This window comes from Danio rerio, chromosome 17 (assembly GCF_052040795.2).
Source record: "Danio rerio strain M-AB ecotype USA chromosome 17, GRCz13ab, whole genome shotgun sequence".
In the NCBI taxonomy this organism is placed as follows: Eukaryota; Metazoa; Chordata; class Actinopteri; order Cypriniformes; family Danionidae; genus Danio; species Danio rerio.
In genome coordinates this window covers 35,003,973-35,022,888 of record NC_141037.1, presented here as the reverse complement: position 1 = coordinate 35,022,888, position 18,916 = coordinate 35,003,973, and the positions used below count along the sequence as shown (strand labels likewise).

Below are 18,916 nucleotides of genomic sequence, written 5' to 3'. Positions count from 1 at the left end.
TTGCAAGACTTCACTTGCATCAGATTGTGTGTGTGTGTGTGTAAATATATATATATATATATATATATATATATATATATATATATATATATATATATATATATATATATATATATATATATATATATATATATATATATTTTTTTTTTTTTTTTTTTTTTTTTTTTGCACAGCTGGATGTTAGTTAACATTGGCCAAAACTGACTAGCTGAAGCCACACTGAAGCAACAGCCAACAGAGGATTCCATTTGGCCTTACACTTTTTTCGACGAGTTATTTTCACTATTTATGATGGCATAGCAGTCAAAATATGACAAATAAGCTCATGTATGGAACAAATTCTGGACCTTGGTCTGTGAGGGGTGGGTCTTCCGAACCTCCGGGCCTGACTATGCTAAAAGATACACAATTGGTGTAAAGGAATTTCCAGAGCTTCATTTGTTATTTGGTCTCCTGGGAAACGAGGTCGTAAGGAGGCGCTGTGTGTCCTGGAAGTTTCCTCAAGGTTTGTTTAGAACTAACCGATAACAAGCTGAAATATTTCCGCATGATTTATATCCATTATATGCAGCTCTTCGTAAAAAATATCAAATAGGCTACATTTTACCTACCTAATAATTTATTTACACCAGGTGGTTATTTTTGGACTTGGTTTAGCTTCTTACTGTTGGAATGACGTCTGTGGAATTCAGAACCCATTTTAAGTCAAGAAACCGCGGGAATGCAGATGTGAGTTATCAATGGCAGATGAATGGAAGTGATTACAGACAGTCGCTGACGGACTGGTCACGCTCTGACGGCGCAGAAACCAGATTCAGTGCATGGACGCCTGTGACTAATAAAGCATGTAATCAACAGGTTAGATGTATATGCTTCTTTCATACTACCCTCATGCTGTTTTACAATATATTTGCAATTTATATGTATTTTTTATTGTAGTATTATTTTATAATTAAAGGGATAGGTCACAAAAAAAAAATTGTGTCATGATTTACTCACCCTTTATTTTAGGGGAGTTTAAACTCGGTTCCTGAAGGGCCATTGTCCTGGATCATTTAGTTCAAACTTCGTTCAACACTAGGTGCCTGGAAGTTTCTAGTAAACTTAGAATAAGCTTAGCTGGTTCAGGTGTGTCTAATTGGGGTTGGAACTTAACTTTGCAGGGCACCGGCCCTCCAGGACCAAGTTTAGAATCCCCTGCTTGACTTGTTTCAAATCTTCATTTTTTTTTCATGAGAAAATATTTTAAAGAAAACTGGAAACCTATAACCACTGACTTCCATATATTTGTTTTTCCTACTATGGTCAGGGGCTTCCTACTATGGATTTCCTCTTAAGTCAATGGTTACAAGTGGTGTTAATTAATAAATTACAAATACTTAAATTACTGTAATTGAGTAGCTTTTCTCAGGAATAGTTATTAATCAAGTAGTTTTAGGCGACGCAGTGGTGCAGTAGGTAGGGCTGTCGCCTCACATCAAGAAGGTCGCTGGTTCGAGCCTTGGCTTGGGTCAGTTGGCATTTCTGTGTGGAGTTTGTATGTTCTCCCTGCGTTCGCGTGGGTTTTCTCCGGGTGCTCCGGTTTCCCCCACAGTCCAAAAACATGCGGTACAGGTGAATTGGGTAGGCTACATTGTCCGTTGTGAATGAGTGTGTGTGGATGTTTCCCAGAGATAGGTTGCGGCTAGAAGGGCATCCGCTGCGTAAAAACGTGCTGGATAAGTTGGCGGTTCATTTCGCTGTGGCAACCCTGGATTAATAAAGGGACTAAGCCGAAAAGAAAATGAATGAATATATTAGTTTTAAAAATCTTTACTTTTACTTTCCCTCAAGAACATTTTTAGTGCAGTTCCGATGCTTTTACTCCACTATTTTCACAACCTGCAGTCGCTAATTAATTTTTTTCTTGTTTAGACGGATTGGCTGAGGAAAAAAAAATCAGTGCAGTAATTAGTCCAATCAAACTGCACATAGAAGCTAAATCCCATCATAAAGAACAACCTTAATACATGGGTGCTTTTTAAATGCAGCAAATCGCTTGCAAGCATCAAGTGTCCAAGAAGATGTCCAAAATCTTTACATGCAATGATCAAGATGCATGTAATTAATAAGAAGATGAAGGATGTTTACTGCAATGATGACTGAAATTGCCAAATGCCTAATCACTAAGTGCACTACAGAATGTTACGTTTTCACACACATGCACAAATTGGATGTAACCGCATTCGCCGTTTACAGCGAAATACTCAATACTCACTACTCTTGAGTACTTTTAAAAGGGCTACTATTTTCTCTTGTTTTGAGTAATATTTACAACTGATACTTTTACTTTACTTGCACTACATTTTTGGGCAAGTAATGGTGCTTTTACTTGAGTAAGATTTTTCAGTGCTCTTTCCACCACTGCTTGTTACAGGTTTTCAACTTCCTTCAAAACATCATATTTTGTGTACAACTGAATAAAGCAAATTATAAAGTTTTATGCCAGTAAATATTTGAGTGCATTTTCATTTTTGAGTGTACTTTCCCCTCAAGTTTTTGAAATTAAGTTATCATTTAATTAGCTTTACCTTGATGCTGGTTAATTGATTTACCTTCATAGTTCATACTTTATGGTCAAATGTTTAAAAAATTAGAACTTTCACTTATTTGACCTGAATATTCGAAAGCAAATCCTTTACGTAAGTAAACGTACAATTTACTTTGTTTTCCAAAAAGAAAAAAATATGTCATACAAACTATTACTAATAAATGAGCATCACTGCAATAAAGCAGAACATTCTAATAGGATTTCTGATGGATTAAGTGACACTTAAGACTGGAGTAATGATGTTCAAAATTAAAGGTATAGTTCACTCAAAACAGAATATTCTCTCATTTAATTTTTTCTTTTAAAAACAAAAGATAATATTTTGATGAAAGCTGGAAACCTGTAACCATTGACCTCCTTAATAGACTATAAGTTTTTCCTGCAATGGTTACAAGTTTGGTTACAAGATTTCAGCCTAAAAATATTGTTTGTGTGTCATTTTTGGGTGAACTATCTCTTTTTGTCCTGTATCATTGACAGGAGTAAAATGACAGGCTAAATGATTATTATTTGGAGAAAAAAATCTATAACATGTTTTTTTTCTATGCTATATACATTATTCATTAATTTAATAATGGGATAACATTAAAGCTAGCTTCGATACATTTGTAGCTTTTTCAGGAAAGAACCACTCTCGTCCTCCATTGGTTTGACCTGTGGACAGACAGACAAAGGAAAGAGTTTATTTGCCAACTGTTGAGAAGATGCTCCAAGACACAGCTTAAGTAAATTCACAGTGCATAGAATCTGATCTTACACAATTCACGCATATGAATAGCATGTTCTCAGATAAAACCTTTGTCAATGGAAAGGATTCGATGCTTTCAGGTTCACCAATGATTGTCTGGCACAATCAGTTCCCATCAGTCGGATGGACTTCACTGCTGTGCTGCCTCGACTTCTGTCCCTCTACATCATGTCTTTCCTCAGTCCTCGAGACATATGCGCCGCAGCACAGGTCTGTTGGCACTGGAAGTTTCTGGCAGAGCAGGTAAGAACTGAATAAATGCTGAATAAAGGTGACCTCAGTGCTAAAATGATGGTATCACATTGCTTCTTGCAAAAGATTTACAATACATTTTAAGACAAAATTTGATCAAGGGTGTTTTACCAGATGTTGTACTGTATTTGCAACACAATCTCACGCAATTCGTAACTTTTTCATTTAGTGGCTAATTCGTATGAATTCGTACGATCTAATTCGTACAATTTAGTACGATTTGCTTATCCCCCAATGACAGTTGGGGTTAGGGGTGGGGTCAGGTGCCACGCCTCCTTTTTAAAATTGTACCATTTCGTACGACTGAACTCGTACGAATTAGCCACTAAACTGGCAAAACGTAAAATACTTACGTTTTCTCGTGAGATCAGGCTGGTATTTGACATACAGGACAGACTATTTGCTCAAAGGTAAAGACCTCACGCAGTGTTTGTTCTGCAAATTTCTTCTTACTATAAAACATTTTATTGGACTGTCCTGCTTTTAATGACTGCTAAAGTTTTTTTTTTTATGAGGTAAACTCACATAAAGAGTTATTTTGCAAAGTTTTAACAGAAGAACTTTTCATCATATATTAACGTTAACAATTAAATCTAATTGACTGTGTTTATTTGTTTGTGTTTTTTATTGTATTTTTGATGTATCACTTCTGAAAATGAATTTGTCATTTAATTTTCCTTTGTTGCTGACATGGCATTAAATACATATATATGATATGCTTCTTGCGGCAGTTAAAATGTGTAAAATTTTTGTCCTAAAGTAAACGGCAATGTTTTATTACATTGGTTCATGCATGGATACTATATTTATGCATTTCAGAAATCAAATAGCAGACGGTTAATGCTTTATTGCATATAAAAATAACCCAGCATCAACATTATCATACCTGAAGCTTAACTAAGTATAGGTGCAGTGGGGTACTAGGTGAGGCACAGAGCAAGTTTACTACATTGATACTAAGTTTGCCTTTCCACTGCACACAACATTTGGATACAATTGTCGGAATACACCCTCTTGTGGCAGTCGCACAGAATTTTCAGTTTTATCTTGCACCATGGGAGAGAAGCTGATTCTCGCTGTGTCCAAAATAAGAGTACAAAAGCAAAAGCCTTTATTCTCCGTGCATTCATTATGGTCGAATGAATGAATGAACAAATACTAGAAACTCATAGACTGCTAAAAATTTTGCAGGGAGTGTGGAGACAACAATTTTTTTTTAAATTAATCATTAATGAATAGAAATGTTTTTTTTTAAATGAACCTTTTTTTCTGATAAAAAAAATAATGAAAAAAAATAGTATTGCTCATCTCGTGCACATGGATCTGCTTGGACAACATTGGAATACTTCACATCTGGTCAACCGGTCGCATAAGGTCTAGTTGCAGGACTTTAAATATTTTACCAAATACACAGCTTAAACTAGATCATATGAATGAACTGGATCTGACTGGAGTCAAAATAAAAAATAATAATAATTATGAATTACTCTTTAAATAAACTTTTTTTCTAAAATGGTTTACATAATTATTTGACAGTTTTGATTAAGGCAGAACTTTAACACCGTTTTGAGTTCTGAAATGTACAGTGTTTTTTTTACAGAGCTGTGACCTCTTTTGTGGCAAAAGATCGAGGGAATTTTGATATCTTATTGACCCCTTTTAAACTTGGGTACAAAGTCAATAGTCAATTTTCTGTATGTTCACTTACTTTACTAGTGCAATCTCTTTGTGATTGTAGGACTGTCTGTGGTCTCCAAAGTGTATCCGTCTAGGGTGGTTTCTTCCCTACAGCCCATCAGATTATGAGTATGGTGCGTGGAAAAGACATTATGTAGCATGTGCTGCCAGTTTGGATATTTTGACTCCACGGGAAGCTGCCGATGTCTATGGGACTTTAAATGAGAGTTTGACAGCACCAGAAGAGCAAGAGGATAGATGGAGAGAGCACAAGATAAGACAAACCATCAGGGAAAACTTAGCAGAGCATAAAAGTAAGTGCTAGAGTGAGATTTCATTATCTGATTGAGGTTTATGTGCTTTAATTTTGATGAATTTTGAAGTTTAGGTTCTTACATTCAGATTTTTTCCCCCACAGAAGCAGCTTTGAAGACTAGGAGGGCATGGCTGAACGCCAGTAAATTGGGCACATCATTTACGGGAACCGTTCATAAGCCACTGAGTCTTACTGCTGCTCTTGTTCATCTTGGGGTGAGACAGTGTCAAAACAAACATTCAGAACATAGGCTTTAATTAAAATAATGAAACAGAAGTTGCAATAGTGTTCTATTACTTTGGTCATTTACAGTTAAAGTCAAAATTATTAGCCCTCCTATGATTTTGTTTTTCAAATATTTCCCAAATGATCTTTAACAGAGCAAAAAATCTTTCATAATTCAGTTCAATTCACCTTTATTTGTATAGCGCGTTTACAATGTAGATTGTGTCAAAGCAGCTTCACATAGAAGATCCTAGTAAAAGGAAACAGTGTCAGTTTAGTTTTAAGAGTTTAAGTTCAGTTTAGCTCAGTTCAGTGTGGTTTAATCATCACTACTGAGAGTCCAAACACTGAAGAGCAATCCATTGATGCGCAGCTCTACAGATCCCGAACCATGCAAGCCAGTGACGAATGGGCGAGGAAAAAACTTTGAGAGAATTAAAACCTCGAGAGAAACCAGGCTCAGTTGCATAGTATTTCACTTTCATAGTTTTTCCTATAAGATTTCTTTCTTCTAGAGAAAGTCTTATTTATTTTATTTTGACTAGAATTAAAGCAGTATTAAATTTTTCTTTTGAAAAACATTTTAAGTTCATCTACAGAACAAACCACTGTTATAGAATGACTTGCCTAATAACTCTAACTTTCCTAATTAACCTACTTGCGTCTTTAAATTGCACTTTAAGCTTAATACTGTATCTTGAAAAATATCTAATAAGAATGTATGTACTGTCATTGTTCTGCCCTCTCTTCTGTGTTTCGCTCCCAAAGTTAGACAGACAGATAAATCTTTCCATCACGTGAGATTGTGGAAGAATGCTGCTTTATTCCATGCCATATTGAGTATGCTGAAAAATCTTTCTGTTACTGAAATTGAAGGAAAATATACAGGGGGCTAATAATTCTGACTAAAATTGTCATTGTAAAAACAAGAAATATTTAATGACTGATTTTGTTCCATGGGCGAGGCATTGGCGCAGTAGGTAGTGCTGTTGCCTCACAGCAAGAAGGTCGCTGGGTCGAACCTCGGCTCAGTTGGCGCTTCTGTGTGGAGTTTGCATGTTCTCCCTGCCTTCGCGTGGGTTTCCTCCGGATGCTCCGGTTTCCCCCCACAGTCCAAAGACATGTGGTACAGGTGAATTGGGTAGGCTAAATTTTCCGTAGTGTATGAGTGCGTGGATGTTTCCCAGAGAAGGGTTGCGGCTGGAAGGGCATACGCTGCGTAAAAACTTGCTGGAGAAGTTGGCGGTTCATTCCGCTGTGGCGACCCCGGATTAATAAAGGGACTAAGCCAACAAGAAAATGAAAGAAAGACTGATTTTGTTCCTCAAGATTTGATTGGGTCATTGTTTGATTAATCAGATTAATTTAAGTGCTTAGTGTTACAGAAACCCAACTAAAGTCTGATCACATGACTCAGAATTACAGTTACACATTTGGTAAACCCTTTTTATCTCTTAAACACAGGAAAAGTGTCGTTTGAAAAATTCACTCTCCAGTGTGGAAATAAGGAAACCACAGCTTGATTTAAAGATGAAGAGTACTCTCAATAGCACAAGTTTACTGAAAACCACAAGGTCAGTAATGAATCTCGTCGTGAATATATAATATTTATATGCAATATTAGCTTCATCTAGCACCAATAATTCTGAAGATGCATGCTGTTTCCTTACAGTTCACTGTTCAACAGACCAGTCATGTCCTCCTACTATCCTCTTCCTCACTTTCTACTCGTGTCATCCAAAGTCCCTGGATATGAAGTAAGACTTGTACACAACATTCAGTTACATCACTTCTTGAATGACAGACAGTTGTTTATGAACTGAGCAATCTTCTTTTTTCTAGCTGCTTCTGGCTGCTGTGCAAGTGTCTGTGTTGGTTTTGCCATATGACTCGCAAGGCATGACCTTAGAGGTCTTGTTTTCTCTGGCGGAAAGAGTGATCCAAGGCAGGATGCTGCAAAGCGTTGGCATTCTTGTGCCAGGAAGCACAGATGACATAATGCTTACAGATGGTAATCCTTTAGGATTAATGCAACATTTTATTTTATTAACAGATTATAAATGACTGATGAGAGTAGATTTATTAAATCACCTAAAAGATAGAGTGCTGTCAAATCCCTGACAAATATTTTTCAATTGCCAAAATGACATAAGCAGCGGTTAATGATTATTAAGTTATCATAACACAACAATTCATTCATTTTCCTTCGGTTTAGTCCCTTTATTCATCAGGGGTCACCACAGCAGAATGAATCGCCAACTCATACAGCATATGTTTTATACAGTGAATGTCCTTCCAGCTGCAACCCTGTAAACACCTATGCAGCGTGTGTTTGGACTGTGGGAGAAACTGGAGCACCCGGAGGAAACCCATGGAGAGAACATGCAAACTCCACACAGAAATGCCAACTGACCAAGCTAGGACTTGAACCAGCAACCTTTTTGCTGTGAGGTGGCAATGCTAACCACTGAGCCACCGTGTCATCCCTAACAACAACAATTACTCATCTAAATGATCTACAACTATGGTGTATAGGCCTAAATGAGCAAAATTATAGAAACAGCTAGGTGATATACAGAGGATAGTGTTGTGCAAATTAAAGCCTAACAGCCTTATCAAGGTGTTGTATGAGACTGAAGGGTTCTTTTCTGCGACAACACATCACATGGCTACGAAAACTAGACAATTAGACACAAAGCATTGATATGAGCTGTAATAATTTACTAGCTCTTTAATTAAAAGTAAAGCTTGCATAGAGAAAAATGGTTCTTAACAAATGGCTTGATCTTTGTTATTCAGCCGCATGATGGCACCAAACAGTCAATAGAACAGCAGGCTTAATTACAAAGTGAGTTATGAAACTTTGCCTTCAGTGAAATTTGTTAATATATTTTTTTTAAAGGGCCATGAAACCCCCTTGTTTCAGCAGGGTTTTATCATACCTCTAATTTGGAAAAAGTCAGGAAAGTGGGCGTGTCCAGTTCTGTTTAGGGGGAGTGTCGGAGGAGCAAAAGAGGGAAGGTCTGTAAAAATTTGCAGAAAAATGGGAGTGTCGGTTTTGGCACACGCAGATATTCACAGATGCAAAACACACACAAACACACACACAAGGGAGAAAGACAGTGACTGTGTTTACATGGACATCAGTAATCAAATTATTTGACAAATTGTTAAATGGTTGACTTTAACAGCAGTTTGGCTCTTTCATTTGGGAATTTCATTCATGCCCCTCGTGACAAACGAGATATTTGATTTGAGGAACTGCTCTAAGCGTGTATTTTTCATGCAATGTTTGTTGCAAGGCGAATGAGAGAAAAAAAAACTCCACATTTCCCAGAAACTTAGATGCACTCGGCAGGAAGCGTCAGAAAGCCGTGTGTGTTATTCCTGTCACAAAATGCGGTGAAAATCCTACTCCACGGTAAGTTGGTTTGTGGTGCTAACATGTTTACAGTTAGTTCGATACGAACCAACTTTGCCATCTGAATAAAAAAAAAACAAAGACCACTGGTCGCTCAATTACCAAATCTGTAGAGACAGGACAATCAACACCAACTAGAGCCGCATCTTTATTAAGAGACAAGCAGCAAATCCGGATCTCACCATTTCCAGATGAGAAAAGCTTGCGGGTAAAAAATGTTCCTTGGACACGTATTGTTGTCGAGCGTAGCGTGCACTGTAATCCACACAAGAGTCCAGCTGCACTCTCATACAGAGAAAATGAAAACAAAACCTTCACTGCAGCAAATTTTAAGGCAACACCGCATGCTTGTTTTGGCAACAGAACGTGTCGTCTCTCTGCTGTCTGAACACTGTATCAGGTACAAACAGTCTTGGAAGCTAGCATGCATAGTAATGAAGTTGCACCGCATACACAATAGAGCGCACTGATTGGTTTGAACCAAGTCAAGTCATGCATTAATGCAGCACACTATGAGACGTAATAAGCACTCTCAGGTACAGACGTCCAGTCTACACGCTGGAATACACGCTAAGATCTCATAGCCGTGACGCAGCTTCAAAAATTAGTTTCAAACCGGAAGTACGAATTTGGGGCGAGGCAGTGGTGCAGTAGGTAGTGCTGTCGCCTTACAGCAAGAAGGTCGCTGGATCGAACCTCAGCTCAGTAGGCGTTTCTGTGTGGAGTTTGCATGTTCTCCCTGCCTTCGTGTGGGTTTCCTCCGGGTACTCCGGTTTCCCCCACAATCTAAAGACATGTGTTACAGGTGAATTGGGTAGGCTAAATTGTCCGTAGTGTATGAGTGTGTGTGTGAATGTGTGTGCGGATGTTTCCCAGAGATGGGTTGCGGCTGGAAGGGCATCCGCTGCGTAAAAACATGCTGGATATGTTGAGTTTGAAAGTACGAATTTGCTCAAAATAACGCAAAAACAACCAATTTTCACTTTTTAGTGAAATATATGTCCTAAAAGTGTTTTTAGTAGCATGGGACACATACATGACTGTCAACAGCTCAAATGTGTTTTGGTGTTTTGTGACCCTGTAAAACAAATAGTAGATTATTGAGAATAAAACTATCACTATATTTAAATATAAAACAAATTATCTCTCATTATTAACCACTTTAGAGACATGCATTAAAATCCAGAAGAACTGTCTAAGGTGACTGAACTCGGTAGAATACATTAGATAAGAATAGCCAGTGAAGTCATCAAAATCATCATGTCAAATAGGAGTTGTCTTCATAAATAAACTGCATATTTAAAGTCTAAACTGTTACAATTTTGCCTAATTATTTTACTTCATGAAGTCAAACTGAAATTGTTTGACTGTATATATAGTTAGAGCATACCGTGCAAGCATAGGGAAGTGATGAAGTGATACTGGAAGTTTGGAAAGACCTCCCAGGAAATCCGATTGAAAGATTATTAGAAGATATTTAAAACTGAAAGTGATCATGGTTTGTTTGCAGGTTTTGCACATGTAATTAGTAAATGAAACTCACTGTCCTTTCTCCACAGATCTGTGCATTACTGAGAAGACAGTTCTGAAGCCGTGTGTGAGGGAATTCTGGGAGAAGTTGTGTGGTTGGGTGGTTCCTGCTTCAGAAGGAGGGAGTCTGAACATCTTTGCTCCTCTGGCAGCATCTGGTAAAGCGTGTTTGTTTTATCCCAGAACAGTAGAATACATTACATGTAGCATCTACTTTCGATATGATTATTCAGAAGTTGTTGCGTTCACTGAAAAAAAGATTTCTGCAAAATTGTTGCAAACAATTTTTTATGGGTTGAATGTAAACCAACAAATGAAATGTAGTAAAATTCTACTTAATTTGTTTGTTTAAATTTAGCCCAAATAAATTGTTTACAACCACTTAACATAAAAAAGAAAGTAAATACAAGGACTAATCTTTGAATCTAATCTGAATTTGAGTGTATTGATTGTTCAGTTGCAGGGATGGGTCTGCTGAGGAAGTTGTCTACTCTGACTGGTCTGAATGTTAAAGCTCCCACAGGGATCTGTACAGGCTCTTACCAGCACAGTGAGTTTCACAATGCCTTGAAAGAAGGTTAAATGGAAAGTTCACCTAAAAATGACATTACCATTTTCATCATTTGCTCAGCCTCAAGTGGTTTCAAATGTGTTTGAGTTTTTTTGTTAAACTCAAAAGAAGATTTTTTAGGAATGCTTGCAAGCTGTAGCAATTGCCCTCCATAGTATATTTTTATGTCAGTGGCTAATTTATTCCAACATTCTTCAAAAAATGTTCCTTTGTGTTCAACAGAAAAAAGATACTCAAAAAGTTTGGAACTACTTGAGGTTGAGTACATTTTTTTCCATTTTTATTTTTGTCAATAAAATTACAAATAATAATAAGAACATATGAGCCAAAAAAGGCAATGTTGTGCCACACTGCCCAGTGTCCAGCTGTAGTCACTGTGGTGTGAAGAACGACTGCACAATATCATTTTAGCAACAATATCGCACAGTGCAAGTCAGCAATAATCACAACACAGGATCTGCAATGTAGTCAGGATTATTGTTGACTAGACATTACAGTTAATAACATAGTAATTTCATATTGTAACCGTAGTGGAAAAGTTTATCAGCATGTGTTTTTAGGACTTGACCGTAAGAATTTGAAGCAAATGTAAGCCATTTGGGCACATTAAATAAAATGTTTGCAGCTTAAAGATTAGTTGTACATTATATGATTATTTACTCAATTAAAATGTTACAAAAATCATAAATCATTGTTTTATTTAACTTTGCTTGTCATTTATTCAGGTTTGCTCCCCTACAAAATCATCTCACTCGATCTAAAAATATGAATTCTTTACAAGCAATTCAAGTCATCTGCTGAAATTGCATTTATATATCAATATATATTGCAGTAAAATAAAATACTGCATTGTCAGTTTTCTCCAATATCTCCATGCAGCCCAAATGTGAAGTAGCTTTCACACCCGACACAGAAAGCACTGCGCTATGAAACCCATTTATATCAATGGCTTGTGTTGCTGCACCGACTAAAGCACAAGCACATCACATAGCACAATATTCAAAAATGTAAATATTCCGCTCACGTTCACATACTTATCTATGCATGAACAGCAGATGTTCATCTGAAAAGCAAAGTCTGCTCAAATATCTGCCCTACAGGACTTTTCATTTCTTTGTAGTTCTTAGAGCTCTATGCTGGTAAAATGATGCCTCTGGTATTGTTCATTGTTAATAAGAATGTACTTTAAATATAGTTATTTCTTAAAAATTGATATAATTTAATTTATTGAGTTAAATTTAAATAGTCTTACAAAATTATTTACAAATGTATAAAATAAAATTTATTACAAAGTGCTTATATATTTTCGCTAAAGTTAATTTTGCTAAAGAGCATACAGATTTTTGGTTTTGGTGAGGGTCGGAATATTTCATATTGGTACATCCCTAATAAAGCTTTTTATAAACATCATTATATGAATAAAAATAATATTAGTCCACGCAACACACAGCCATAATGGTAATGCATAGGAATAATATTGTTGCAATCCTTTTTAAAACATTGACAGCTAACCAGAATCCATTTTTCTTTAAAAATCTCAGACGACAATAATAATAATCTGTATTTTTTATATTATTCAAACTATTTGTTTGTTATTTGTTATGTAATTTCTTTTGAAATTTTAATTTTTATTAATCAAGCGTCATCAATATGTTCTGCTATTTCTGCTAGTTGTCAGTGAGTGGTGTGGGTCAGGTGAGTTTCCTCCGCTGCTGTATCTGCATGAGCCTGTTCTCCTGACCTGGTGCAAACAGGCTGAATGGATAGAGGAAGCCTGCAAAGACCTGCGGAAACAGCTGGAGCCACAGCTGCACTTTATGTGTCAAGAGATCAGAGGCCGCATCCTGGGCAAGTCAGACTCTATAACACACTCTCATATACCATACGTTTACTTTCTTTGTTTGTATTCATACAATTGTCCTTGTTTGTGTGGCCTTTACAGGTCAGTTCCTCTGGGATCGCATAAAGATGCCTGTCTTTTCCTTTAAATCAGAGGTCATGCAGTGTTTGGTTCATGGACTTGTGGCGCTAATGAACGAGGCTCCGGTATGTACATTCTAGGGCTTATACTGCATTAAACTGAATAATATTAACCTGTAGTGTCCACAATAGGATGATCCAATAGACTTCTTGGGACACTTTCTACTTAAATCATCAGACAACAGCAATGGCTTAAAGAACATCGACCCACTGTTTCTAACAGAAAATACCTCCGTTAACAGCCCCAATCCAGAATCTCCAAAGGTTATTTATTTCCTATAGTTCTGTTTTAGGTTATTTAATTTACCAAATGCGTTCAGTGCCTAAAGTGTGTGCTTTTTAAGTAGGTTTTGTTAAGTGACGCAGATAGACGAAGTGCTGTGTTCGGAGAGCTTCTGAATAGTGAGAGAACATATGTAAGGCAACTACAAGCAGTGGCCACAGTGTATTACAGTCCTCTCAGAGCAGCGCTGGACTCTAACAGAGCCATCATCAGCTCAGTCAACCTCATCACACTCTTCTGCCCTCTGCTGGACATTTTGGAGACTAACAAGTACAACATTTACCATTTTCAGACTCTTAGTATCTCCTTTTTATTACATTCTGGTCTTCATTATTGGGTTTGCAGTGCTTTTCTGAAGGAACTGGCTGAGAGATGGCAGGAGTGGAGCCCACTGCAGTGTGTCGGGGATGTTTGGGTCAAGTTTTGCACCAGGTTACGGGTCTACACTAACTTTTTCAACAACTACCCCGCTAGTCTTAAAACTATAGATAAGGTATGTTAATTTACTTAGTAGGATAACTTTTGTCTTTTTAGAAGGATAGCTTCTATGTAGACCTTAGTTAGTCTAAGTTGAGTTTCCTTAGCTGTGTTTTGGATCCTTGTCTTGCTGAAATGTACACCATTTTTCATCATCCTGGTAATGTAGATGCTGGACTGAAGCAGCTGATATTAATTTACAATGACGGGCAGGGCAGAGGGTTACTAAAGAACTACTGAGTAATTTCAGCTGCTGTCTGGGCTTTCTCTTCCTTCTACAACTTCCTTTCCCCATCTGTTCAATACTTTTTCCCTGCATCATTTCATTTTCAGAGTTCAGTTTTTGTTTAACTAATTCTGGAATAAACATTAATTCTGAACTCAAATTAAAATACAGTTTTGAAAAGCAGTAAAGCAGTTTATCTGAAAAAGAAAAATGTTGGCCAGATTAGAGTCAGAAGGCATGAGCAATGATCAGAAGCATGCAGAGATAGAATAAAACATATCTGCAAACTGTGAGTAAATCTTAACGTTAGGTTTTAACATAGATAATAAGGTTTTCAACATAGATAATAATTAAAAATGTTATTTGAGCCACAAATCTTTATCTAAGGATTATCTCTGAAGGATAATTTGACGTTGAAGACATAATGAAGCTATAATCTTTTAGGAATTAGGTCAAAATATTACAAGAATAAATGCAAAACATTTGAAAAATAAAGTAAAAATGACAAAAATAAAATCTAAATATTGTGAGAATAAAGTGGAAATTACAGTAGTACAAAATAAAAATAATATTTTGAGAAAAAAGTAGCAGTATATAATTTTACTTTAATTTTATTTTATTTTATTTATAAAGTTTAAACTTTAATCTAAGAACAATCATAGAATTGGAAAAAACAATTAAATAGAAATGGTGGATTTGGTTAAATAACAATCTGACTCATAATATTCTATTTTCTACATGTTTTGTAGTGCCGTGAGATGCTTCCTGTATTCCGCAACTTTCTGAAGAGATACGACCGAACCATTGCTACTAGAATGCTGAGGTACAGTAAAGGCTTCAGCTCTAAAAGTCTTCTAACAAATGAAGTTTTACAAGAGTGATGAGCAACCTTCCGATTCTCCATTCAGTCTCCAGGAGTTGCTTCTCACACCATCCGCAAGAGTGGAGGAGTACGTGGCTTTACTTCAGGCATTAACACTACACACACCACCTGAACACCCAGACTACACACAACTCACATCCGCCCTCGACACACTGATGACCTACAGAGGCTTCATTCATAAGGTGCGTTAAAAACAAACAAGCTCTTGTATTTTTCAGTCTAATGCAATGAAAAAATCCAAAATACACTTTTATGTTTTTTAGGCCGTTTTTTTAAATGCTGAAATGATGACATATACTCACTGGCCACTTTATTAGGTACACATTACTAGTACCGGGTTGGACCCTCTTTTGCCCTCACAACTGCCTTAATCCTTCTTGGCATAAATTCAACAAGGTACTGGAAATATTCCTCAGAGATTTTGGTCCATATTGACATGATAGCATCACACAGTTGCTGCAGATTTGGTGGCATCCATGATGCGAATCTCCCATTCCACCACATCTCAAAGATGCTTTAATGGATTGAGATCTGGTGACTGTGAAGGCCATTTGAGAACAATGAACTCCTTGTCATGTTCAAGAAACCAGTCTGGGATGATTTGTACTTGATGACATGAAACATTTTTTTGCTGGAAGTAGCCATCAGCTACTCTTCTGTATATCTTGGTTGTAATGAGTGGTTATTTGAGTTACCGTTGCCTTTCTATCAGCTAGAACCACTCTGGCCATTCTCCTATGATCTCTGGCATTTGCATTCACAGAACTGCCGTTCGTTGGATATTTTCTGCCATGTGATTGGCTGATTAGAAATTTGCCTTTACGAGCAGTTGGACAGGTGTACCTAATAAAGTGGCCAGTGAGTGTACGTCACGTATAATGACTTAAAAATGTAACAATGTAAATGTTACATTTTAAATCAAAACTAATTCAAAAGGATGATGAACTTACTAAATTTAATTTATGACATTTTTTAGAGTTTAGCTTGTATGAACATTAGTGTGTTCACATAAACTCACAAAAGCGCTTTGTTTATCTCTCCCAGCTGAAAAAGAGTCTGGATCGAGACTTAAGGATGGTGGAGGTACAGAACACAATTCAGAGCTGCCCGGTAAGCTGCACAGTCATCACATAGCCAATTACTGGCAGAGATCAAGTTCTCTCAGGCCTTTAAAGGTCACGAGATGTAATCTGTACTCAAAACAACAGAGTACATGTGACGGACAGCCATGCTCATCTGCAGATCGGTTGCAAAATGAAAATGTTTAAACACCATTTTTGTATTTGATGTAGAATTTGCTGGAGGGGAGCAGATACTTGATCAGCACTCAGGATGTGGCATTACTGAACTGCCTTAATGGAGACATTGCTGCCTCTCTCAGGTACAGCCACTGACCTGAGATCAAATGACAGGGAAACAAGAGTCGCTCTGTCTACACTTGAGGCCACCTTTTCTGCTTACCTCTCAATATGTCTAGATCTATAGTGGTAATTAAGTTTAGAGAACAGTTTATTATTACTTAATTTTTAAAAAAGAAATATTATAATCTTCATTGTTTAATTATCACATTGTTCTCATTAGCTTGTTTTGTTGTATATCTGTTATGTCATAGACCAAGGGTGTCCAAACTCGGTCCTGGAGGGCCGGTCTCCTGCAGATTTTAGCTCCAACTTGCCTCAACACACCTGCAAGGATGTTTCTAGAAAGCCTAGAAAGAGCTTGATTAGCTAGCTTAGGTGTGTCTGATTGGGGTTGGAACTAAACTTTGCAGGACACCGGCCCACCAGGACCGAGTTTGGATATGCCTGTCATAGGCGATATATAGGCACAAACAAATTGTTTTGTACCTTTCCATTGAAGCAAGGAAACCCCAAGTGATCACTGAAATAACCTGAAGCTCAAACAAGTAACGATTAATTAAAAATGGCTGAAAATAAACTAATTAAAATCCGATTTTGTATTCGAATAGTAGTTCGACAGAAGGCACACTAATAAAACTGGCCTGCATAAAATATAACAGTACCAACAATTTTGTCCACGTCTGAATATTTACTTTGTTTCAGAATATGTGCAACTTATGAAATAAATACTGCTCTTTTACTCCTGTTTGAGTATCTTCACACATGACAGTGACCTCCAAAGTAAAAAAAAAATTGAAGGTCTGACTTGGGATATATTTTCTTCCTATTTTTTCCCCCAGGATGTATGAGCATGTGAGTGACGTGGGATTGTTTCTGTTCAATGATGCTCTAGTGCTCACCGAGAGGAGTGTTTCAAGCATGCCATTTTGTGTGGCAGTGAACACAACTCACACCTTTCTGGCATCTGTGGCTCTACACTGCCTAAATCTCACAGAAATCACAGATACAAAGTGTAGGTATTATATAAATACATCAAATAAAGCATCTGAACAATGTCTTTATGTTTGATGAGAGCAGCATATGTGAAATAAAAAAATAAAGGCAGTTGAATTTTTAGAAAACAAATCATTTTACAAATACAGTTGAAGTCATAATTATTAATCCCCCTTAGATTTTTTTTCTTCCTTTTTTTAAATAGTTTCTTAAATTATGTTTAACAGAGCAAGGAAATTTTCACAGTATGTCTGATAATATTTTTTTCCTTCTGGAGAAAGTCCTACTGGTTTTACTTCAGCTAGAATAAAAGCAGTTTTAATTTTTTAAAAAACATTTTAAGGTCAAAATTATTAGCCCCCTTAAGCTAGATATTTTTCGATAGTCTACAGAACAAACCATCGTTATACAATATCTTAATTATCCTAACCTGCCTCGTTAACCTAATTAAGCCTTAAAATGTCGCTTTAAGCTGTATACGAGTGTCCTAAAAATCTAGTCAAATATTATTTACAGTCATCATGGCAAATATAAAATAAATCAGTTATTAGAAATGAGTTATTAAAACTATTATGTTTATAAATTTGATTAAAAAAATCTGCTCTTTGTTGAACAGAAATTAGGGGAAAAAACGGGGGAGCTAATAATTCAGGGGGGTTAAAAATACTGACTTCAACTATATATATATATATATAAAGGATAAATTTACATATTACACACTTGTAATCTCTCCTTTTAATCTTTTCAGATGTTCAAAATGCATTTCAGCTGCAGAGCCCCAAGCGTCAGTGGATCTGTGCTACTGATAGAGAAGAGGAAAAGATCAGGCTGCTGTCTGCTTTACGCAGTGCTATAAATGCTGCCATAACACGTAACTAGTGCTAGGCAGTATGAAAACAGTTTTAGATCACAATAGAAGTCTCATATCATGATAATAATATTTATCATTATATAGTTCCATTTCTGTAAGTTCAATTCTTAAATACTTTACATGTAGTTAATTAAAATGCATAAATGACTATTTATTTTTTACATTTTAAAATATATACTTCGAAATTTACTCAAAATATATACTCATTCATATGTGATTATATTTTTTCACTTTATTTAGAACTTTTAGGGAAAATGTTTGATTAAAAATTTAGTTTTTTTATTAAAATATAAAACAACAAAATATTGCTACTTTCAAGATCACAATTTTCTTTCAATTCTGCAGTTTTTTCAAACATCTTCTGTGTTTGTCTGTATTCCCTTAATGCTGTGTAAAATTACGCTCATATAAATTATGAAAAAGTATAACCATAAACTAAACAATAGAGCATAATATGAAACAACAGACTATTCATTTTGTATGAAGGTATACTATATATATATATATATATA

The 18,916-nt window shown here is 36.3% G+C and overlaps 1 protein-coding gene across 22 annotated transcripts; it reads left to right on the top strand.

Annotated features, from left to right (window-relative positions):
- The first annotated feature begins 464 nt into the window (after positions 1-464).
- Positions 465-18,707, top strand: ect2l (epithelial cell transforming 2 like). 22 transcript variants are annotated; one of them, XR_015513572.1, is made up of 22 exons: positions 465-505; positions 658-858; positions 3,203-3,315; positions 3,419-3,581; positions 5,329-5,581; positions 5,686-5,798; positions 7,273-7,382; positions 7,481-7,565; positions 7,651-7,819; positions 10,789-10,917; positions 11,217-11,309; positions 13,002-13,178; positions 13,273-13,376; positions 13,443-13,574; positions 13,658-13,863; positions 13,939-14,025; positions 15,046-15,119; positions 15,205-15,361; positions 16,224-16,289; positions 16,472-16,560; positions 17,380-17,552; positions 18,282-18,707. XR_015513572.1 is itself a non-coding variant. In XM_087290762.1 (22 exons), exons 2-22 carry the CDS (start codon positions 673-675, stop codon positions 18,410-18,412), a joined length of 2,862 nt encoding a protein of 953 aa, XP_087146888.1. In that variant the 5' UTR covers positions 465-505; positions 658-672; the 3' UTR covers positions 18,413-18,707. The 22 variants fall into 22 exon arrangements, 13 of the variants coding, with proteins under 13 accessions (XP_087146888.1, XP_087146886.1, XP_087146890.1 ...); XR_015513573.1 differs by having other exon boundaries at positions 633-858; XM_087290762.1 differs by having other exon boundaries at positions 3,212-3,315; positions 13,939-14,086.
- The last annotated feature ends 209 nt before the right edge of the window (positions 18,708-18,916 follow it).